Below are 25,241 nucleotides of genomic sequence, written 5' to 3'. Positions count from 1 at the left end.
GGAGAACATGGGGGGGCGAGGGCGGGAGAACATGGGGGGGCGAGGGCGGGAGAACATGGGGGGGCGAGGGCGGGAGAACATGGGGGGGGGCGAGGGAGGGAGAACATGGGGGGGCGAGGGGCGGGAGAACATGGGGGGGCGAGGGAGGGAGAACATGGGGGGGGCGAGGGAGGGAGAACATGGGGGGGGCGAGGGAGGGAGAACATGGGGGGGCGAGGGAGGGAGAACATGGGGGGGCGAGGGAGGGAGAACATGGGGGGGCGAGGGAGGGAGAACATGGGGGGGCGAGGGAGGGAGAACATGGGGGGGCGAGGGAGGGAGAACATGGGGGGGGCGAGGGAGGGAGAACATGGGGGGGCGAGGGAGGGAGAACATGGGGGGGGCGAGGGAGGGAGAACATGGGGGGGCGAGGGAGGGAGAACATGGGGGGGGCGAGGGAGGGAGAACATGGGGGGGGCGAGGGAGGGAGAACATGGGGGGGGCGAGGGAGGGAGAACATGGGGGGGGCGAGGGAGGGAGAACATGGGGGGGGCGAGGGAGGGAGAACATGGGGGGGGCGAGGGAGGGAGAACATGGGGGGGGCGATGGGAGGGAGAACATGGGGGGGGCGAGGGAGGGAGAACATGGGGGGGGCGAGGGAGGGAGAACATGGGGGGGGCGAGGGAGGGAGAACATGGGGGGGGCGAGGGAGGGAGAACATGGGGGGGCGAGGGAGGGAGAACATGGGGGGGCGAGGGAGGGAGAACATGGGGGGGGCGAGGGAGGGAGAACATGGGGGGGCGAGGGAGGGAGAACATGGGGGGGCGAGGGAGGGAGAACATGGGGGGGCGAGGGAGGGAGAACATGGGGGGGCGAGGGAGGGAGAACATGGGGGGGCGAGGGAGGGAGAACATGGGGGGGCGAGGGAGGGAGAACATGGGGGGGGCGAGGGAGGGAGAACATGGGGGGGCGAGGGAGGGAGAACATGGGGGGGCGAGGGAGGGAGAACATGGGGGGGCGAGGGAGGGAGAACATGGGGGGGCGAGGGAGGGAGAACATGGGGGGGCGAGGAGGGAGAACATGGGGGGGCGAGGGAGGGAGAACATGGGGGGGCGAGGGAGGGAGAACATGGGGGGGGCGAGGGAGGGAGAACATGGGGGGGCGAGGGAGGGAGAACATGGGGGGGCGAGGGAGGGAGAACATGGGGGGGCGAGGGAGGGAGAACATGGGGGGGCGAGGGAGGGAGAACATGGGGGGGCGAGGGAGGGAGAACATGGGGGGGGCGAGGGAGGGAGAACATGGGGGGGCGAGGGAGGGAGAACATGGGGGGGGCGAGGGAGGGAGAACATGGGGGGGCGAGGGAGGGAGAACATGGGGGGGCGAGGGAGGGAGAACATGGGGGGGGCGAGGGAGGGAGAACATGGGGGGGGCGAGGGAGGGAGAACATGGGGGGGGCGAGGGAGGGAGAACATGGGGGGGCGAGGGAGGGAGAACATGGGGGGGCGAGGGAGGGAGAACATGGGGGGGGCGAGGGAGGGGAACATGGGGGGCGAGGAGGGAGAACATGGGGGGGGCGAGGGAGGGAGAACATGGGGGGGGCGAGGGAGGGAGAACATGGGGGGGCGAGGGAGGGAGAACATGGGGGGGGCGAGGGAGGGAGAACATGGGGGGGCGAGGGAGGGAGAACATGGGGGGGCGAGGGAGGGAGAACATGGGGGGGCGAGGGAGGGAGAACATGGGGGGGCGAGGGAGGGAGAACATGGGGGGGCGAGGGAGGGAGAACATGGGGGGGCGAGGGAGGGAGAACATGGGGGGGCGAGGGAGGGAGAACATGGGGGGGCGAGGGAGGGAGAACATGGGGGGGCGAGGGAGGGAGAACATGGGGGGGCGAGGGAGGGAGAACATGGGGGGGGCGAGGGAGGGAGAACATGGGGGGGCGAGGGAGGGAGAACATGGGGGGGCGAGGGAGGGAGAACATGGGGGGCGAGGGAGGGAGAACATGGGGGGGCGAGGGAGGGAGAACATGGGGGGGCGAGGGAGGGAGAACATGGGGGGGCGAGGGAGGGAGAACATGGGGGGGCGAGGGAGGGAGAACATGGGGGGGCGAGGGAGGGAGAACATGGGGGGGGGGAGGGGGCGAGGGAGGGAGAACATGGGGGGGCGAGGGAGGGAGAACATGGGGGGGCGAGGGAGGGAGAACATGGGGGGGCGAGGGAGGGAGAACATGGGGGGGCGAGGGAGGGAGAACATGGGGGGGGCGAGGGAGGGAGAACATGGGGGGGGCGAGGGAGGGAGAACATGGGGGGGCGAGGGAGGGAGAACATGGGGGGGGCGAGGGAGGGAGAACATGGGGGGGCGAGGGAGGGAGAACATGGGGGGGGCGAGGGAGGGAGAACATGGGGGGGCGAGGGAGGGAGAGAACATGGGGGGGCGAGGGAGGGAGAACATGGGGGGGCGAGGGAGGGAGAACATGGGGGGGCGAGGGAGGGAGAACATGGGGGGGCGAGGGAGGGAGAACATGGGGGGGCGAGGGAGGGAGAACATGGGGGGGCGAGGGAGGGAGAACATGGGGGGGCGAGGGAGGGAGAACATGGGGGGGGCGAGGGAGAACATGGGGGGGCGGGCGAGGGAGAATTGGGGGGACGGGGGAGGGAGAACATGGGGGGGACAGGGAGGGGGAACATGGGGGATGGGGGAGGGACGGAGGAGGGAGAACATGGGGGGGGCGAGGGAGGGAGAACATGGGGGGGGCGAGGGAGGGAGCACATGGGGGAGGGGGAACATGGGAGGATGGGGGAGGGAGAACATGGGGGATGGGGGAGGGAGGAGGGAGAACATGGGGGGGGGATGGGGGAGACGGGGAGGGGGGACGGAGGAGGGAGAACAGGAGGGGGCGGGGGGAACATGGGGGGGGGGTGGACAGGGGAGGGAGAACAGGAGGGGACGGGGGAGGGAGAACGGGGTGGGGGGATGGGGGAGGGAGAAGGTAATTTTTTTAAATTAAAACAATGCCTCCTGCTCCACCCTCCTGAAACCTCCTGCCCCCATCAGGTGGCATGCAGATGGGACTTGAGACTCTAAATTGCCTGGACCTCACGCTGCTGAGGTCAGCGGGTTTAGCGCTTGCCTCACCTCCCCACGCCCTCACAAATCCGAATCGTGGTTAAAATCGGGTCTTTACTTTCCGTAACATTTTTTCCACCACATTATTTCCATCACGCAAACCCATAATACCCATCTGTCATGCTTAAACTTGTAATTGCTCAGATTATTTGTTATACTTAATCTCTGGTTGGCTCATTCTTCCCACAGAACTGACTTTCAGCGCTCTGCTCCCAATTTGCATCTCCAAGTTAAACGTTCCATTCTCCATGGTGCCATCTTCCTGGTGCTTATGAAGACTAGGCCTCTTGTCTTTCACAAATTCTTTCTGCCTTACCTCATTTCTAACCAACCCTCAGCATTGGTGGCCTTTACCCCTCCAACCTGATACCTTTCGCCACTCCTACCTCCCATCCCAAAGCACCAGTGACATTCTCCTCTCTCTACTCCCATCTTCCCCTCCCCCAAGTGCCACCGGCCTTTCTCGCCACCTGGTTCAGTTTTTCCTCTTGCTGTCTCTTGCATTTTCTACCCCACCTCGCCCGTGCTAAGTAACAATGCTCTTTCCCATCTCCCCATTGTCGACTTGCCCCTCACTCCCAGACCCTGAACCAGATTTAAAGTCTCAATAGTGTTTACTGTGTTTTTACGAAGATGGTGAAAATGTAGTGAGAAGTTTAATGAACTTAAAGCCAGTTCCCACTGCAAAGCTAGGAATTTCATGATAGCGCCTTTATAGGAGGGGGATGGGTGTCCACCAACAGCTTTCTAGGCATGGAGCCAAGAGTTGTGTCTTAGTTATTTCAAGTGTGTAGCACGGTAATTGTTGCCATAGTCATATACAGTAGAAGCACATTAAATAACTAAAACTTGGTTCCCAGCTCAGTGCCCGAAAATGTATTAATAAAACTGCTGGAATGGGCATTGTAGGGCCCCCCTCCCCAATAGTTGCAGACTCTATCCCGTCAATGCTCCTTGATTCAAATATCCTGCCCCCAATCCTTCAAACCATTGATTCCGCACTCCCCAGTACTCCCGCATAAATGACCACATGCCTGTTCCCAGAATGTGAGCTGCCCATACCAATAGTCACAAATCCAAGCACTCCCTCCCAGTAGCCCCAATCCCCAATGCTCCCAGAGCCCAGGATCCTATCTACCATTCCAAAACACCACCATCCGCCTCCCAGACCCCCAACCCACCACTCCCAGTACTGCAGACCTTAAAATTGTTCCTTACTTGCTCCCAGATTGAATAAACCTCTTATTGTTTCCATATCCTAGATCCTCCACCCAGTACTCCCACACTCAGCAGTTCCACTATGCTCCCACACCCTACCAACAAAATATCAATACTCCCACAGCCCAAGACCACCCTCCCACCACTGCTAAACCTCAACACTACCCTCCCATCAATTCCTCACTCCTAATACATCACTCCCAGATCCAAGGACCTCTTCCCTAATACTTCCATATTCTAACACTTTTCATTTCCTCCTATACCCATGGATCATTTTCCTACAACTGTCTAACCACATCAGTCACTACTCACTACTGGTACATGCACCCCCTACCACCTGAAACCTGGGACATCTTCCTGTATATAATGGACTTTTAAAAATGCAAAAATTGATGAGTACATACTAAACAAACATAATAATCAAGGCCACTGATTTAAAACTTCCACTTAAATATGGACATAATCACATAATTTGAATCCAAAAATATCACTAAATCTTCTGTAAAATTGTAATGAAAATACAATTCCAATTATTTACCATAAATAACTTGGTTACCATAAATCATGCAATCCATATTATTTTGGTCGCTTTTCTTTAGTAATCGCTGCTTAAGCAAAATATTTAAAGACATTGGTTTTTCAGGGCTGCTGAATTAACATACACTATTGATGCAGAACCATCTCCAGTTTATGACCATCTCAACTAATGATTGATAATTCAGCTCACTCAGACAGGCTCGATAATACCTTTAAACTATTACCTCAATCATATTGATTACAGAAACAAAATATGTTAAATGGTGCTTGGGAATTGTTCGCTTTTTTTTAAAAAAGGGCTCGTGACGACGAGTTTCTGTTTTGATGAAATAAATAGACCAAGATGGATAATCGGGGGGGGGGGGAAGGTTGGCTTTTGGAATTCTTATCCTTTAAGGGAAAAAAAAAATTCAAAGAAATTAATTCTAACTTTAAGTACTTCGTCAGAATTAAATTTTGCATAGACCCATTTATTTTTGAACATGAAAAAAATCGAAGTCTTAAAATAAACAATTTTGCTGCACAGTTTCTCAATCAGAACATTTTACCTAGTATTTTTGGCTGCGATATTTCCCTTCAAATTTTTGGGTTCCTTTTTTTTCTCCCCTATGTACTTAATTGCAATAATTTCTCTTTAATGAACATGGGAAAAGACACGATCCACATCTCCTTACTCCACAAAGTCTCCTGGTTCCCACATGTTCTCCGCACAGTACCTGAAGGCGCAGCCACGCACAAAGGATACTTGATGCTCTAGTGTTTAAAAAAAAAAGTAGCGCCGCAGCCCAGGTCAAAGGGTTATGTTGTTCTAAGGCAGAGCACCGCTCCTTGCCGCAAAATAAATCCCGAGGAAGGCGAAGCTGAGGAGATGTAATGAGAAGCTAAGGAAAAGAAACACAAGGGTCATATTACATCTCCGAGAGAGGAGGGAAGCGGGGGGGGGAGCGAAAACGCTCTGTATTATAGCGAGCTTGCCGAAAAGAAAATAGTACGCAGAGAGAGGGAAAAAAAAGGAGGAGGGTGCTAGTGGCGGAGGGAGAGGAGGCGAGGGCTGTGGTGTGCTTGCGCTGACGGTGAGCGGAGATTGAGAGAGCGAGCGAGAGCGCGGCCGCACAGCCATGGCTGGGGAAAGGGAGACTTTGTAGCGTTGCCGAAAGTAAAATTGTAACTATGCGTTCCAATGTGTCGCTACGCTGAGCTTTCTTCGACTACCTAGAAGGGGGGAAAAAGAGGAAGGGGGAAAATGGGTACCGCCTTGAGGAATTTGCTGTTGTGCAGCGTTTGTTCTCTGATAAGGGGTGAGTAAAAGTTAAAAGATTGGATGGCCCTTTTTCGGCTGAGTGAGTGAATGAGTGTGTATGTGTGTGAGAGAGAGTGGCCTTGCGTGTTGCTGTGAGGGGCCCGGGAGGGGAGAGAGAGGGGGGTACTGTCTCTTTCCTCGCCCCGGGTTTGCATGCATTTATCATTTATGTTGGAAGTCAAATGGCTCAATTACAAACTCAACTAAAATGTCGTTCAGCGCTTTCTGCTGTCCTGGTCTGGTGTGGGAGAGAGTCTGCGGCGAGGTGGAATAAAGGCATATGTTTCTCTGAGTGCTGCCAGGTTGTGTGTGGGGAAATGCTTGGCAAAGCATCGCGGGGTGCTCAAAAGGGAGGAATGGATCTGCTGGAACTTTTTTTGCAGAAAAAGAAATGGTTTAAGCATCTGCTTGCCATATTGTGGTTATTTACGAAGCATTAAAGAAACACGACCGATCGAAATGTGAACGATGCACCGATGAAACAGACGGCCGATCTGGTCTTTGTACTTGAAATACCAGTTGATTATAAGAGTTTCTTTTAATTTGTTTAGCAACAGACTTTTTGTAAGGAAATATAAAAGAAATAGCCTTAGGGCACGAAAATCGCTTGAAATAATCTGATTCTTTTAGAACTTTTCTTAAGAAATGTTTCTTTAACGCATTCGTTTGTATTGCTAATTTAAAGTAAAGTCCACGTTCAGGCAAATGTAAAGAACGTGAGGTTTCTTTTTCAAACCAAATTTCCACCCCTCCCGGAGCTACAGAATCAATTTTAAGATTTAATTTGTTTTAATAAACAAATTGTTTACACTTCTGTGTTCGTTAAAGTGACGAGTATATGTCGACTCTAGCCAAAAGCAACAGGTAGTACTGTAAAGCACATGATTTAAGCGACTAAGGAGACAAGTAAGAAACGGCTTGTTTCAGAAGATAACAAATAGTTTACTGGGTAATTTGAGTGGAGGTTGTATCTGGTTACTTCATATACCACCGACAAATTACTTTATTAATAGTACAACTCCATATCTCCTACTCACATTCCACATTACAGCTATGAGGATTCCTGACAGGTGGGTACTGGTAAATCTGCAATTGAGTTGACAGGATTAGTCTTGCTGGAAGATGAAATAACGTTCATTAAATTTAGTTTACAAAAAAGGAATGGGTATTTTTGAAGTAAGATGTTTAAGTTTCCTACATTCTTGAAAAAATAAACAAGGTTTTAAAATATTTTATATAAACTTTTGTCAATTTCAGAAACAGAATATGCAATGCATGGTAAACCTTGGGGGGAAATCCCAAGTTTTGAATTTGAAACTTGGGATTTACCCAAGTTTGTACCTGGTTTTAGTTGCAGACATAGGAATAATAACAGATGTTTAAGCCCCAAAATATTGAGTACATTTTCCCTCTTTACCTTAATATATTGTTTTTTTACACTTAAATGTTATGTGAATTTGATTTAAATTGTGAATGCACTGAGTCACCCGATAATCTCAAAATTGACTTTTTGTGTAAACAAGTGTATTTGGGGCCATGTTTGTATAACAAATTAAAATGTGTGTTTTTTTTCATGAACTATTATGCAGATCATGGGGAGTCTGGTGGAAGGACCTTGTTTTACTGCCTTTTAGTTTGGATTCCAAATATTTTGGGATGGAGATTTACAGTGAATGATATTTTTGACATTTCACAGACACAACTTGCTTATTACTTAGAAAATTAATGGTGGACTATTGATGGGGGAGGGAATGCTGGTGATGTTTACAATCAGATAAGCTGTTCATGGAAAGTCTCAAACTGTTGAAGTAATTTGATTTCTGGATAGCTGCTTATAGTAAAGATATACAGCAGTCTGTGGTGATGACTACATTGCAGAAATACTTCTTGACTTCTTTTGTTTTTAGTGGAAGTTTTCCTGCTGTGATCCGATGTTGGGTATAGTATACTTCTTTATATAGTGTAATAAACCAAGTGTTAACTCACTCTGGAATTGTATTGTCACTCATTGTAGCCATAATCTATTCTGCATCATTGCCCTAAAGATGCAATATTTGCCCTCCTGGAACCAGTAAAGACAGTGAAAATGGTATTTTAGTAATGAGTAAATTAAGAAATTTACAATGCATTTCACATTTTGGACAGCTATAGTCTTCAATTGCATTAGTTTAGTAATATTAAATGCACATTTATATAAATTTGCAAAGAATACATTTTGGCAACTATTTGTATAAATCACCAGAGTTACACTGCACTCAGCTTTCTGTTAAACATTGAATTTTGCACGTTGCTCCTTTTAATAACATGATTACCGTGTAAAAAGTTGTTTACAGCACTGGAACATTGAAAGCAAGAAGACTGGAATCAATTACAAAAAATGTAGTTTGAAGTACAATTTAGATTAATAATATAATTGGAATTATGATTTAACATGGCTCATTTATCTTGTCTCATGTTGTATTAATCAAATATGTCCTTATGTGCAGAAATAGGAGAAAGATCTTAATTAATTAGTGTCAGAAAACTTGTACACTGCTGTATGCATCTGATCCAGCAATGATGAAAGGAGGGATATAAATGAGGTTTGCATATGGTTTTTTTTTTGCAAACTACTCCAATCAGTTGACCAAGAACAACAGTTTGACATGATTTAAAAAAAAAACTTCTCCTAAGGACTCAGAAAATTACCAAAGTGGAGGTGTAGCTTGCATTGTAGTCTTTCATTCCTGTATGCTTGTGAACAAAAGCCAAGGTCTCGTGATATTTTATAGCATTTGGAATATTCTGTTTAGAACCACAAAGGTACATAGATCAGAATGCCATCTGTACAGACGTCTTGAGAGAGTTTGGAAATCTCTGGCTTAACTTCATTTCAGGCAAAAATTTCCACTTTGCACTTGACATACTGTATGTGAAGATTTGTGCAGGAATGGATGAGTGCAGTCACAGATCACTGGACTCCATTTTGAGAGTTCTGTTAAAATTTTGCAAGATGTAATTTACTACACAAAAAGCATAGCATTGTCTGTCTTTTCCAGGTCTCAAACAATGTGCCTGCTAACTTTTATATTTACTACAGGATGCATGTATGATTGAGAGAGGGATTAATTGCTTGATGTAGTAAGATTTTGTTGCATAGTTATTGTGCTAGTGATCTGTTCTCTTTTGCATGAGAGATTGATGTTTTACTAACTGTTTTCAATAACTTTATTTCTTTATGTACATAGGTGCACCACTGTTATTATTTGCAAATCGACGAGACTTGAGGTTGGTGGATGCTGCTGGTGGCAAGACTAATGCCACGGTTGTTGTTGCTGGTTTAGAAGACGCAGCTGCGGTGGATTTTATATTTTCAGAGGACCTTGTGTATTGGACTGATGTGAGCGAAGAAGCGATCAAACTGATTTTTCTAAACCAGACAGGGAACACTCAGAATGTGGTGATATCGGGGCTTGTATCACCTGATGGACTGGCTTGTGATTGGCTGGGGAAGAAGTTGTATTGGACAGACTCGGAAACTAATCGGATTGAAGTTGCTAATTTAGATGGATCATTGCGGAAGGTATTATTCTGGCAAGACCTAGACCAGCCCAGGGCAATCACGTTGGATCCAGCAAGGGGGTGAGTGCAATGCGTTTTAATTAACATTCTGCCTACAGAGCAATGATTTGGATTCAGAGATTTTTTGAAGCAGGAAATGGAAAGTGACAGTTAATCTGTGTTGCTGTTTCTGGATTTGTTCTTTTTATTTTTGCAAGTGGTTCTCTTACTCTTTCCCAAAATATATACACGTTTGATTTATATTCAGAACTTTGGCAATACAATGGTAGATTAGAATGGTGAAGAAACTCAACTATTTTCACTGTCTGGAAAATTTGTGGTTTAAAAATAAAATTATACTGCAAACTTTTTTTTTGACACTTTATTAATGTAGAGGACAAAAGAAATGTTAATGTAGAGGACAAAAGAAATGTATTTTGTAAAAATGTAATTGGATCATAGTATTTTATAAAAATCTGGAATGGGTCCACATATAACATTTTCTCAGATTCTACCTCATGTAAACTCTGTTCTGTTCAATTTTATTTACTGTTTCAAGTTTTTCCAACTGCTTGCAACTGTACAAGACCATTGATGGCAGCAGAAGGAAAATCTAAATTTTGATTTTTGACAAGGCAGTATTAAAACTGTACATAACTTGGGGCTGGGGACTGTTTCAAGTTCTACTGCCCATTCTTTGACAATACAGCTATTCAACTGGTTGTTAAGAGATGTACGCAAGTCATCCTGGAATACTTGTCCCCCCCCCCCCCCACCAGCCCTCCAACACTTTTTCTTCCTTGGCAGAAATCAGGTATTTGGTGTGCAAAGAAATACAGCACATTGTATACAAAATATGTTGTAACACTATGGCGTGTGTGTTTCGGTAGAAGGGTCTTGAGACATTTTGTATCTAGATAGTATAAAATTACAAGCAAGATGCCAGTACTGAATGTTTACTAATGCCAAATAAATGGAGAGAACAATGTAGCATTATTAAATCCCAGTATGAGTCTCCCATTACATTTTGTAGCTCAACTGAAATCCACTTTGGAGGTGGGCGTGTACATTTTTAACTCCTGACTGATCAGAATGAATTCCTAGCACTTGCTAGAGTTGGGAATTTTCTGCAGAACAATTTAGTGTGGTGTAAAGGAGGCTAATGGAAGACAGTCACTTAATCTACATAATTCATTGATTTTTGTCCATGATGATTAGGTGTTGTTTCTTTAATCTAGTCAAGGAAACCTGATAACACATTGTTCTGGCATAAATATCATTACCTTCAAAAGTCTGAGTTGCTCCTGCTAACAGCATTTCTTTTGTTGCAGTCAGTTGAATCAATTTGAACAGTTACATGGTGAACTTTATCCCAAATTGGTTTTTTCCAAAAAAAAACTGGCTAAAAGATATATATCAATCTCTGTTTTAGCATTTGCTTAATTAATTTTTAATCTTATTTTAAGAAATCAGTGGGAAATGTGTAATTTTGCTGCTACTCTTTGCACCCCTATTTCTAAGCATTCTGCTATCCAGATCTAGAGGGTGTGTGTGTGTGTATATATTTTTGTGTGTATGTTTAAGACCTCAGTTTCCATTTTCCATTTTCCATGACCTATCATTTCTCATTTTAGGTTGTTAGATCCATTTAAGTGGGATGGATTCTCATTATTCTGAAATGTGAGGCAAGGATCTGCCAGCAGTCCAAAGCATGTAGATTTGTATTGCTGGCAGCTCCTTGTCTCATAGATTTTTCAGTCAGAATTTGACATTTCTGTGAATGCGGACTATCAAATTGCTGGTATAAAGCAGTTCTTGGATGGCTGTTACTTTTCTCAAAAATAGAAGCAATAGCACCGACAAGGCTATTTCATTTGGTAGCCCTGTTGTGGATATATAATTTATGTTGATCAAATTATTGGTGCTCTATGAGGCTGCAACTGTGTAAGAACAAATTGTTCTACTCCTAGTTTCCTGGTTGGAAGCTCCCAATACTAAAGTTTTAGTGACACTGCAGCAAAATCGAGTTTCAAAGTGCAAATAATCCACAAAATTGAAAAACTAACCTTGATTTACCATTTTTTTTTTTTAAAGTCTAACTTCTGTTGGTAGCAGGAGTGTATACATTTTTCTTGATCTTTTCTGTTATGAAATAACACTTCTACTTAATGCATGATCCCAAATACTCCCTAGAGTTACTATAGGCAAAATTGCATTTATGTCAATGTACTTTAATGTGCTAATACACTACCTGTGTAACACTCAAATTCATCCATCACCAGTAGTCCTGTATTTCACGCTGTTATATAACCCAAAATGCTCTCTCGAGGCACAATTTGAGTTTGGGAAGGCAGAATCTGCAATTATACTTCTGAATGTTTTTTGCAGTTCAAATTAGCATGTAACGAAAATGTTGTTTACCAGCTATTACACTTGACTGAAATCCTAGTGATGACACTGCTCCCGTAGGAGTTAATGATTAGGTTGTTCAAATCTTCAACTTGGAATTGTCTGCAGTATATTTTCTTCTTTTAATGGATCCATTATAACAGCATCTGATTTATGCGGTGAAACTGTCATTTGTTGCATAACCTACATATAGCAACAAAATAGGTATTGTTTCCTTAAAGGAAGCAGTGTGCCTTAATTCTATTGGTGGTAGAACCACTGATGCTGTGATTCAACCACCAAACATCTGATTTAACCACAGAACTTTGTTAAATGTTAATTTAAAAAAAGTGTTTTTTCCTCTTTCAATTCTTACAATCATAAAGGGAACTGAGGCCAAGTGTAATGTGCCACATTGTCTGGTCGCGATCATCTAATTTAACCCCAAACAGGGATTGAACCCGAGGACTCAAACTGTAAATCTCAGTCACACTAAGACCCCTGTCCTCTCTGACCTACAGTGGCTTCCTGTCCTCCAAAGCAATGCATTTAAATTCCTCATCCTTTTCTTCAAATCTCTGCACAGACTAATCCTCCCAATCTCTGAACCCCGTCCAGTCTAATCTTCCCATCTGCATTCCCTGGTCCTCTGAGTCTGGTCTTTTGTGCGCCCCACTCACCACACCATTGGTCGTAGAACCTACAGCCCCCATGGTCCCATTCTCAAATTCCCACAGTAAACCCCTCCAGCTCGATTTTCTATCTCCACTTTTAAAAGTTTTCTCAAAACCCATCTTGCCAATCAAGGTTTTTGGTCACTTCTCCTAACTCTCTGACCTCCGCTTGCTATCCATTCCTTTTATCTATTTCCCTGTTCCTGCCGTACAGCACCGTGCTGTTTTTTTTCTATGTCAAAGGCACTATATAAATGCAAGTTGTCCTTGATCTAGATCTGTTTGGTTCAACACTACAACATTTAACCACTAAGCTGTTGGAGGCATTTTAAACAAAACGCACATGCACACCCCGACATAATTGAAGAAACGAATAGAAAAGCACCTTATTTACACAGCTGCTGAAACAGTTAGCAACATCCTCGCAAATGTCTGCAAGAACACAGTGAGGCAAGCATGCACGGACATCAGAATGCATTCACCGATCCACTGGAATCAGTCACGCTCCCACTATCGCTGGAAAGTATGTGACTCTTGGACCGTTCCAGCCAATGTTCATTTAAAACTTTGTTCAGATATTTTATCTTCTCCGTTGTACCTTAAAGGAACTTTTTTTGAAGGTGAAAGATACAGTTTCATACTCTGTCCTTCCCCCTGCCCCCTGCCCCCCCCCCCCCCCCTGTACTGCTGAAAGGATATTGACAAATAAACCATAACTCTGAACCATACAAAGATGTACTCACTTAATGAAATGTACACACTTAATGAAATGTACAATCAGGCTGGACAAAATACTTGCCTGCAAGTAGAATATTAATGTTTATATAATATCAGGTCTACCATGTAACTTAAACATTGTTCCTGTTTCAGGAGCGTGACTTTACATTTACTCCCAGGTGTTGGTCTCTGTGGGCTGAGCCCACTTCAGTGTGCAATGCACATGATCGACTTCCTGTGTTTGCTTTGCTGCAATAGAAGCCCTAATCCAGGACGAGGTTTGTGCTATAAAATACCATCAGTTCCCCCCAACTTCAGTTGTTAATGCTATAGCTGATGGAAGAAGAACCACACATTTGCACTTGGCTGCATTTTTTTCTATCCTTGGGATGTGGGCAATATGGCAAGCAGTACCAAAACCATGAGGCTACAGTTCCTTTTCCTCTACTGCAAAATAATCCTCAACCTCTGGTCATTCCACCATTCGAATCAGCTAGAATGGTAACTGCTTTAGTGAGCCTAACAAATTTCATAGAAACATATAGAAACATAGGAGATAGGAGCAGGAGTAGGCCATTCGGCCCTCCGAGCCTGCTCCGCCATTCAATGTGATCATGGCTGATCATCCAAACTCAGTACCCTGTCCCTGCCTTTTCCCCATATCCCTTGATCCCTTCAGCCTCAAGAAACATATCCAACTCTTTCTTGAATATATTTAATGAACTGGCCTCCACCGCCCTCTGTGGCAGAGAATTCCACAGGTTCACCACTCTCTGGGTGAAGAAATTCCTCCTCATTTCAGTCCTAAATGGCTTACCCCTTATCCTTAGACTATGACCCCTGGTTCTGGACTCCCCGGCCATCAGAAACATCCTTCCTGCATCTAGTCTGTCCAGACCTGACAGAATTTTATAGGTTTCGATGAGATCCCCTCTCAATCTTCTAAACTCCAGTGAGTATAAGCCCAATCGACACAATCTCTCCTCATACGTCATTCCTGCCATCCCAGGTATCAGCCTGGTGAATCTTCGCTGCACTCCCTCCATGGCAAGAACGTCCTTCCTCAGGTATGGTGACCAAAACTGCGCACAATACTCAAGGTGCGGTCTCACCAAGGCCCTGTACAACTGTAGCAAGACATCCTTGTTCCTGTACTCGAACCCTCTTGCTACGAAGGCCAACATACCATTTGCCTTCTTAACCGCCTGCTGCACCTGCATGCTTACCTTCAGCGACTGGTGCACAAGAACACCCAGGTCTCTTTGCACTTCCCCTTCTCCCAATCTATTGCCATTCAAATAATAATCTGCCTTCCTGTTTTTGCCACCAAAGTGGATAACCTCACATTTATCCACATTATAGTGCATTTGCCATGTTTCTGCCCAATCACCCAACCTGTCCAAATCGTACTGGAGTTTCCCGGCATCCTCCTCGCAGCTTACCCTCCCACCCAGCTTTGTGTCGTCTGCAAATTTGGAGATTTTGCATCCAATTCCCTCATCCAGATCATTAATATATATTGTGAACAGCTGGGGTCCTAGGACCGATCCTTGCGGTACCCCACTAGTCACTACCTGCCACTCAGAAAACGACCCGTTTATTCCAACTCTGCTTTCTGTCCACCAACCAGTTCTCTATCCAAGTCAATACCTTGCCCCCAATCCCATGTGCCTTAATTTTACACGCTAATCTCTGGTGTGGGACCTTATCGAAAGCCTTCTGAAAGTCCAAATACACCACATCCACTGGTTCTCCCTTATCTCTTTTACCAGTTACATCCTCAAAAAATTCCAGTAGATTAGTCAAGCATGATTTACCTTTTGTAAATCCATGTTGACTTTATCCGATCCTGTCACTGCTTTCCTGTACTGCACAGAATCTCAGTTTTTTGTATGCAATCTCTCTCTATATAAACCCTCATTTGCTGCCTTAATGGCTGTTTATAACTGTCTGCCCAGATAAGGATTTATGTATCTGCACACCTATGCTTGCCTACTTAATAGAGAAATGTACCATTTAAAAATATATTTTCATTCTTTATTCTTGGTCCTAAAATGTATAGCCACATTTTGGTTATTAACCTTCACCTGCACCTGCCTGTTCTCCCAGCCTGTTTACGTTCTCCTGTGGTTTCCTGCATTCTTCACAGCTGTTTGCTCTTCCTCAGAATTTGGCATCAAACTTTGATAGCCACTCCATTGTGGAATTTCAGATTCTTTTTGAATACATTTTTAGTTGGTACATCCAGGGATCTAAATTTATAAAACAAAGATGGATATGTCCACACATTCATATTCATCCTGCTTCTTGTTGGCACAAGAATTGAATGAATTGCTAGTAGCATTGATGAGCTTGTCACCCAAACACTTTAATATTTTGTAACTTTCTTCCCCCCCGCCCTCTCCAAAGGTATTGACTTTTTTGGACTACAATTCTACAGGTGTCGGTAAAGAAAGGGGGGGAGAAAAAAGACTTGCATTTACGTAGCACCTTTCACGACCTCAGGACATCCCAAAGCGCTTTACAGCCAGTCAGTATTTTTGAAGTGTAGTCACTTGTAATGTAGGAAATGGGGCAGCCAATTTCCACACAGCAAGCTCCCACAAACAGCAATGTGATAATGACCAAATTCTCTGGTTTTAGGTGTTGGTTGAGGGATAATTATTGGCCTGGACACCAGGGAGAACTCCCCTGCTTCTTTTCAAAATAGTACCATGGAATCTTTTACGTCCACCAAAGGTCAGACGGGACCCCGGTTTAACGTCTCACCCGAAAGACGGCACCTCCGACAGTGCAGCACTCCTTCAGTACTGCACTGGAGTGTCAGCCGAGATTTTGTGCTCCAGTCCCTGGAGTGGGACTTCAACCTACAACCTTCTGACTCAGATGAGAGTGCTACCCACTGAGCTACTTCTGACACCAGTTTGTGTAGTTACAGTGCAGAGCAACGAGATAGCTTAATTTGGTGTAGTGGACTCGTCACCGACCTTCCTCCTTGCAGTACCAGTGTGCGCAATCATATTGATTCTTCACAGGGCCAGCTACTTGTGGTGGAGTTCAGCAGTGCTTTGAGTGGGATGTCCCAACTGAGCAGATGGATAATCTTGAACACATGCTTCACAATATCCCTCTGCTACGTTGCCCAAGTGACCATTCTTCCTGTGGAAGTCTAAACAGAGTGTCAGGAGGTTATTTGCCAATGCCAGGAACCACAGCTGAGCCTGATTCTCTCCCTATGTCCACATTCATGCACTTTTTGGCAGAGCCAATGGATAGCTATCGGGTGTGGGAACCATGGCTGACTTCCCCTCCCTCTTCTTGCCTAGCCTCGTGAGCATTAAGCTAATGTTGCATGGCAACTGCGACCACAACTGCGATCAGCTAATTCAATGTAGACTGAGAATTCAACGTGGGACCTTCTGATCTGTACACCTTAATTCTACATCAGGTGCCCCTTTTACCTACTAAGTCATTCAAGGAGCTCATACAATTATTTTAATGGTCCTAAGCAAAGTTTGTGTAGTTACAATGCAGAGCAATGAAATAGGTTAATTCAGTGTAGGGGACACATCAACAACCTTCCGTGAGGTTAATTCGGTGTAGGGGACACATCAACAAACTTCCGCGAGGTTAATTCGGTGTAGGGGACACATCAACAAACTTCCTCGAGGTTAATTCGGTGTAGGGGACACATCAACAACCTTCCGCGAGGTTAATTCGGTGTAGGGGACACATCAACAAACTTCCTCGAGGTTAATTCGGTGTAGGGGACACATCAACAACCTTCCTCGTGACCGTACCAGTGTGTCCAATCATGTTGATTCTTCACAGGGCCAGCTACCTGTGATGGCAATTGCCAGTGCTTTGAGTGGCTATTTCCAACTCAACAGATGGATAATCTAGTAGGCATGCTTCGCAATACACTTGGTCACCATCCTCTTACCATTGTTTCAGGGAGGCATTTGCTATGGTGTTGGTCAGATATTCCACAGTGGGGCATCAAATGTTGCTGAACTTCTTTGTTGCAAGTACCCAGTGCTGTGGAAGTTACTTGGCAAAATGCTTCTGCAAGGAAGTCTCATTAATGCTGTACATCATTGGTGGGTTACATGCTAAACAGCTTGATCTTGGGGGAGGGGCGAATATCTCCACTACAACGGACACCTTTCCATCCATCCTGCTACCTGCTGACATTCCCTGGGCGTACACTTGAACAATGGCCACTTGGGTTAGCTGCTGGAGGGCAGCCTAAACTGTTCTGAAATACTGTATACCTTGGCATGAGTTACTGCCTTGAGGAAGGGAGGGGCAAAATCTTGGGCAGTGATCTTTGTCAACTACTGAGTGCAGTCTGTTACCTTGATTTCAAACCATTTGAGGTATATTGAGGTTTTTGTTTAGGTGCCTAGAATTGTGAAAATAGTTCATTTTATGGTTTATTTCCTCTTACTGAGCTTTTCAAAGTGGAGTAATTATGTTTGAATACTGTAACTGTTTCCCAACCCTATGCCCACTGCCCAGAATGTTGGAATTTTGTTCTTTTCCCAAAATGGAAGGTTATGCAGCAGAAGACACTCCGTTGTGCAGTTTGGCTATGAACTGTTGAAAGCCTGCCATCTGGGGCAAATGGGTCAGAGATAGCAGTCCTGAGATCTGAGTCAATGGCCCAACCTGCGTAGTATCACTAGAAGTTACACAAGTCAGTGGAGTGGTCCATTGATTTGAGGAAACTTGATGTATTTTCCAGTAGTTTTCTACTCGTGCGCAATACATTGAACAGTTTTGATGTATTTTAAAAAAAAAACAATCCTATGAAACCCTGTTTGGCTTATCCTATGGATCAAGTCATTGCTATACCTGGGACAGGCTAACATTAGAGGGGACTTTCCTATTTGAAGTACTATACCCTCAGATGTAGTTTAAATTTGTTTGACTTGAGTGATTGTATTCCTGTTTAGCACAAAGGAAGTACTACCCTGTATGTCACTTGTTTCTGAAATACAGGCTATTGTTTCAATATGTTCAATTCTCTTCTCTTAAAATTGGGAGTGTGGGTGCTGGTTTTGGGAGGGGAAAATCAGTCACAGCTTTTGCTCTTGGAAGGAGGGCAGTCATTTCCATTCGGGGAGGGAGTGAGATCAAGAAGAAAAATGGTGACTCACCCCAGGCTGGTATGAGTGGCATTCATGGAGGTCTGGGCAGATGTTGCTTACTCGGCCTCTCCACTCCAAGGGCTGAGAGAGCGGAATTCAAATAAAATACAAATACTCTCTGTTTCTAACAATTTCTAAAACTGAACAGTGTTTCTCTGTTAAGCTAATTGTACCAGGTTTCCTCATGCTCAAGTTCTGAGGTTGTTTTACAGGGGCACCCTTTCCAACTTAGGGACAAGTTAGTGTGTCTGATGTTATCTATTATGACAGTCATATGGATAATTGGGCACCCTTAAATGGCTTCAACATTACTGTAGTCCATGTAGGCCTTGTGCAGTTGATGGCACAATAAAATTAAACCTACTGGTCTGCACTGTTGAGTGTAGCAGAGATATAATCTCTCCTGGGTCTTCTGATCTGCCATTTGCCCTGGGAGTGGAAGGACAATAAACTTTGGACTTTTAAGCACACGTTTGGTTTGTTTCGACCAGCTTTGTCTGTCAGAGTTGTGGCTGAAGCTTTTATTTTCTTGTTTTAATAAACAGTTGCAATTACTTTTTAAAAAAAAAAAAAAAATATATATTTTGTGAGCGTGTCTGTTGATGGCTTTAGGCTGGCTTCTTGTGCATCGTTTTTACCGTGTCAGTTTTTTGCTTTTAACCTAAGGATACGGAATTCCATCTAAATGTGTGGCAAACTCGAAGCAGCCAGTGAAGAAGTGAGTGTGTGTTGAGAGAGAGAGATTTTTGCTCCCTGCAGTAGAATAAGATAAACTGATAACTGAAATAGTTATGTGTACATTACCAGGCCCATCCTGGAATGTTTGTCCTTGGCAATGTAATAGTCGAAGATCACAGTGAACTAACGAGACTGATTGTCCTGATATTGAGGATGAAGATTTTTCTGATGACACTTTGGAAGGTGCTGCAGTGTAAATTCAGGAAGAATACCGGGTACTTTTTGTTACTTTGTGGGGGGGAAAAAAAAAAAAAAAAATTGTGTGTGGGTTTACCAAGGTGCAGGATTTCAGTAATAAAGGTGGCACTGGGATATTACTTTTCCCAACTTTGTCATTAGTAGCACTGAAGCCTATTGGTTCTAGTGTAGTATGGGCCAAATGGAGAGTGAAGCACCTTCTGTAATGATGCACAATTTGCTTTCACCCCAACCTGAGAAGACAATCTCACTTACTGCACCAGTGTGATTTTTTTTATTACTTCCTTCAGCAGCCATCCTTATGGGCTATTTGAATATGATCTCCGATATATATTTTATGCTGTGGATCTCCACCCACGAGGCACTGGGTTGAAACCCAAACGGTTCCTTATCATGTAAGGTGGGGAGGAGGGGGCCAGCTGTGCCCTTATGCAGCATCTGATATGCACACGAGTGCAAGCTAAAATAAAATGTGTTGTGTTTAAATTGGGTGGCTTTGTTTAGTCCACATTTGTGGAGTCTCCTGCTGAGCATGAATTACAGACCATTGATAGTCTTGGTATAACCAGGAAATGGAGGATATTGTGCATTACTGTTTGAGTTCAGTGAAAATATATTGGAATTGCCAGTGTAAAACTCTGACATACAATAAGTCCTAATGGAGTTCCACATTACATGCAAGGTTGGATTTCATTTCTGTGATTTATTTAAAAAAAAATCTGGTATAACCATGTTTCCAAATATGAATTTATTCCATGATCTTGTTGAGTACAGTCTACTCTTCCAAATTCAAAATCGCTTAATTCCAATTATCTGACCTAATTTAAAACATTTTAAGCACTAACTTCCCATTGTCCTTTGTTATTTCGAGTGCTCAATTCAAATTACTGGATAATTCAAAACAAGTTTAGTACAAAAAAGAATGGCTAATACAGTCTATTCTTGATCATTCAGGCAATGTATTTTCACCAGCTGTGATTTTAGTTTCTCTTTTTAACGCAGCAAATTTGTTTGGTCCAGAATTGTGCAGTGTAATTTAAATAAGGTGTCTTTTAATGTCTTGACGTCGCTAACACTGTTGAGACTGAAGAATACATGCTTCTATCAAGTTCTGTGAAGACAATCAATTCCTGCTGCTGATAAAGTCAAATTTAGAAACTTGTGTCGCTACAGATCGTTTGGTGTTAGAGTGGCTTACTTTATAATTTTAAACTTCACTTTCTTTGCTCGAATCCCTCCGCTCCCCTTCAGTGTTATCTCCTCCTGCCCTTTAGTTGTATCTCCTGTTGAGACCCTCTAGTACCTTTTTCTAAAAGGTTATTTTTCATGATGCTAATTGTGGCACCTTCACTTCTGCCCCAACTGAAAGCCGCCAACTCCGCAGAGTCCGGAAAGCGTACCTGGGATGTCCTGCTTGGCATGGCTCTCCATTCCATACTGGGCAGCACATTTACCAGTGGAGTCAGTTTTTAAGTTGAAATGTGTTTTTCTATTTGATCACTAGTGAGGGAGGTTTTCTAGATGGGGAAAGAATCTGGACACAATTTGATTTCCATACACCACAGCAAGCAATGTGACGACAAAAGATAATTAATGATCTCTCCATGGCAATTGATGACTGCTTTCATTAAATGGAAAGCATCAACTTTGAAGACTGTGAGCATGAATTAGTGCTAGTGATTGCATATCAGAAATGTCCTTTGTATGAAATATTACATTTCTTGCTTTCATTCTTGATCAGCATGTCTTCTGTTATCATATAGTCCACTCTATGGCCAGTCCTCTTGACCTTGCTGTATACCTATTGATGAGTACTGTACAGAGCCTGTCATGGTTGTCTGTCTACCGCATACGATCAATTCAACCCCGTCCATCATCAACTTGGTGGGACCAGGATGTTGCAGCTGAAGTTTCTGCTGAGGTGATTTCACTCTTGAGTGAACCTTGTAGTGCAAACCTTCTGTACTTCAAAACTTCGGGCTCAGCATGGTATGGTGTCTATCTATCCCTGGTATGAGTTTGTAATCAGCCCCATATTGTGCATCTCCAAGTTACCGGAGACAACATTGAAAAAGGGCATTTTGGTTCTGAGGTGTCTTTTACTCTACTTCGGTTTCTGGAAAAAACATGATAAACCGTGCAAAGTTTCAGCGGAAGGAGATTCCTGAAGTTGCTTTTGGTATGGCAAGTCAAAAAAGTGGTATCCCCTTCTCCACTCCCACCCCCCACCTCCAAAAATAATCCTGTCTTAATTTGGTAAATTTTGTGAACAGTGAGGTATTGTAATAAAGGACTGCACGGATGCAAGTTGGGGCATAGCAGCAAGAACTGATGGTTGTTTATGAAATTAATGAATGGATTAGGAGTTTCTAATTTTGAACTCTACATGTGGTACATTTAGAGAGGCAGAAAGTTTTGGCCAGCTCGATTGCCTTCAAGGAGGAAAGAACATGCCCTGTGGTATTCCAATTGCCAGAGTCGGCAGTCGTGTCCACCCCTGAAATCAACTATTCGAGGAATTAAGTCAAAGTTGACTTGCGGTCTGGTTCTATTTAAACTGTTTCCTTTGAAACTGCACCATATGCAAACAACTGCTTGAGCTGCAGCAACGCAGTTTGAGCTGTTCTTGTGATCATCTGGGGGAAAGAGTCAGACGACCGGAGTGGCTTGTAGCGAGGTGGGAGCCATTCTGCCCGCCCCCACCCACCGTTTAGAGCTAGCTGGTTAACCTCTTTCACTCCCGTTCAGCAAGCGGGCTCGATAACATTTTGAGCGTGTTCTCAGTCCAAATGATTGAAGTCGCTGAGCTCTGTCTTTTGGCAAACATAGCAAGAATCCTATTCTTGTTTCTTTGTGTGTATTTTTCTGCTGTGTAAAAATACTTTTGTCAAAGCAAGAGTAAAATAGTTAATGAAGATACACCAAGCCCACTGATTTTCAGCAAATTGGTTTGTGCACTAATTATGGCGCACTCGCTGCAACTTATTCTCGTTCTCGCTTTTAAAATGCTTTTCCTGTGTTTATTTTTGCTTGGAAATACAGGCTAAGCCTGGACTTCATTTTTTTTGTACTAAATTTAAAATACAAACCACAATGCTTTTTTTAAATTGCAAAATATCTATTAATCGGTAAATAGCAATTCTAACTCATTTTTAAACCGTTTGTACAAAGATTTTCATAACTTAAAGTTGGCTGTGCAAATCAGAATGATAAAGGGGAAAAACGTGATGTCAGTAATTCCCAGCTGCTCTGCTGATTAAACTAGTGAATAGCTAAACCATGTAAATCCACCGAGTCACAGAGCTTTAACGAGTTAAAAAAATCGCAGGTGGGAAGGAGCTACAGCAGACCTCGGTGCCCCTTGGTTAGGGATGGTAATATCAGCTCAAGTTCCCTCTCTTTATCACTCCAGTAACGTCTGGAAATGCATGTGTCTAGATAGCGAATTCGGATGGGATCAGGCTCGGCAGTGATTTCTTTGCCGCCGCCCACCCTGCCAACACGCACTGCCTTAGACGTGAAGAGTCATCACTTGCATGAGGTACCAGAAAGTGAACCCCACCCAACAAGAAGTCGGAGTTTTTGCTCTGTACTAGACACAAAAGTCATCAAGGGGTATGGGGAGAGAGCGGGAATATGGTATTGAGATAGAGGATCAGCCATAATCATATTGAATGGCGGAGCAGGCTCGAAGGGCTGAATGGCCTACTCCTGCTCCTATTTTTCTACATTTCAATGTACTATTAGTGAAGGCATTGGCTTTGGCTCAATGATGGCACTCTCGCCTTGGAGTCAGAAAATTGTGGGTTTAAGTCCCACTCCACAAAATTGAATGCATGATCCAGGCTGACACTTGCGTGTAGTACTGAGGAAGCACTGCACTGTGAGAAGTGTCACCTTTTGGATGAGGTGCTGAGCCAGAACTTTACAGTGTCTTCAGTGCACGCTGTCGTAATCCTTCTGAAAGGCCCCGCAACTTCCGGGTTTCCGCATGCGTGCAAACCCGAAACTTGAGATCTATCCAGGTACGCCTTGACCGTTCTACTGAACCGGAAGTAAAATCAGTTTCGCTGGCGCAGAGTTGGGTTATGTGCTCCGCAGTTGCCAATGGAACTCTTATGGCTGGTAAAAGCAGGCAAAGGGCCCGCTTTCATCAGTGTAAGGGTTATTATAAATCTTAAATTAAACATTTAAAAATAAAAAATGACGCACAAGCACTTAAAATTAGTTTATGCAAATATTAGCCCAGATTTAAATGTTTAAAATTTTTTTCAAAAAATTATATTTTTATTGTATTTGGTGTAATGAAGGGATTTTTAATTAAATTTGAAAATCAGAACATTTATATTTATTAGAATTATGTAAATTGTTTAATTATTTAGGGATTCCATTGCATGTCATTAGGGGATTCCATTCGGAAATGACTGCAATGGAATCCTCCTCTGTGATTGGAGGACCTGGCCCATGTGATCCCAGGGACGCTTCCGAGCTGCCTGCGTCCCTGGGATCAGTGGGCCTTTACACAGGCGTACGCCTGGAGGCCCGAGACCGGAACTCTCCATAGCTTGGGAGCCTGGAAATGGTGGGACTCCGGCTGCAAATTCAGGGCAGTTAAATCAAGGCCCCGTTTGTCCTTTTCAGATGGACGAAAAAAAGATCTAGTGGCACTATTTGAAGAGGAGCAGGGCTAAAAACAGATTCTCTGGTCATTTATTTAAGTTGCTGTTTGTGGAACCTTGCTGTGTGCAGATTGGCTGCTGTGTTTCCCGACATTACAACTGACACATTCCTGATCAACTTGAATGATAAATGACCATTCTGTAGTGGTGTGAGAAGATGTGGTAGACATAGATTTGCAACGGTTGTTGGAAGGTCCTGATTTTGGTTGTGCGCATGAGTACAGATGCAATGAATAGTTGAGGCTTTCCTCAAGTATTTCTTGCCCTTTTGGCTGTGGAATGGGGTGTAGAAAACTGAACAAAGGCACTAAAATTAGTGTACCATTAAAAACATAATTTGTGCTTGTAATTCCTGTACATATTGGCTCAAATTACACCAAATTTTAGCCTAAGTCAAAAATCTGAAGCATTGATGATGTGATCAATGATGCAGGCTTCCATCAGAATAATCATGTCTACGTTGCAAAGTGTTTCATCCAAAGAGTTACCGTTCAGAGTATAATGTAGTCAAAGGTGGCAGAAAGTGTTGTATATTACTGTTTCCACAGGTCATCGAGGTGTACAAATTTGGAATTCGAAACTAGTCAAAGCAGAGTCCACCAATTGTTTTAAACAGGAATTAGAAGTTGGTTGAAAAAGGAATGCTAAAAGAAATGGGAAATGAGCAAGAGAGGCAGATTACACTGTGGCTCACATGGAGAAAAATACTGGTGCAGGCCTGATAGGCCAAATTACCTGTTTTGACGCTATAACATGCTATGGTATAATGTAGTTTCGATTGCCCACCTAGGTGATCTTGATTTCTCTTGGAAGTCTCAAAAGGACAGGTCATTCTCAGAAATTCATTTATCTTTAGCTAGAAGCTATGGTGGTATAACCATTAACTCAAATTCTGGAATCATAGACATGCCATGAAATTCAATATGCTGCAACCAATCGATACTGCTGGTATGTAAGCTATATCGCTCAGATGGTGAAACCTACATGAAGGTGTGAC

The 25,241-nt window shown here is 44.5% G+C and overlaps 1 protein-coding gene across 2 annotated transcripts in view; it reads left to right on the top strand.

The window, feature by feature from the left end:
* Positions 1-5,532: 5,532 nt before the first annotated feature.
* The window catches only part of lrp6 (low density lipoprotein receptor-related protein 6), a 206,020-nt gene continuing 186,311 nt past the window's right edge, over positions 5,533-25,241 (top strand). Inside the window, exons 1-2 of one of the 2 annotated variants that reach the window (XM_086009069.1) lie at positions 5,533-6,155; positions 9,385-9,778. In XM_086009069.1, the coding sequence (XP_085865195.1) occupies positions 6,101-6,155; positions 9,385-9,778 (449 nt within the window). In that variant the 5' untranslated portion in view covers positions 5,533-6,100. The remainder of the gene's footprint in view (positions 6,156-9,384; positions 9,779-25,241) is intronic. The other variant, XM_086009067.1, reaches the window with a different exon arrangement.

Source organism: Somniosus microcephalus, chromosome 16 (genome assembly GCF_052327205.1).
Source record: "Somniosus microcephalus isolate GS21.2 chromosome 16, FLI_Smic_1.0, whole genome shotgun sequence".
Taxonomy (NCBI): domain Eukaryota; kingdom Metazoa; phylum Chordata; class Chondrichthyes; order Squaliformes; family Somniosidae; genus Somniosus; species Somniosus microcephalus.
The sequence above is the reverse complement of the archived record's forward strand: the minus strand, read 5'-3'. Positions and strand labels throughout refer to the sequence as shown.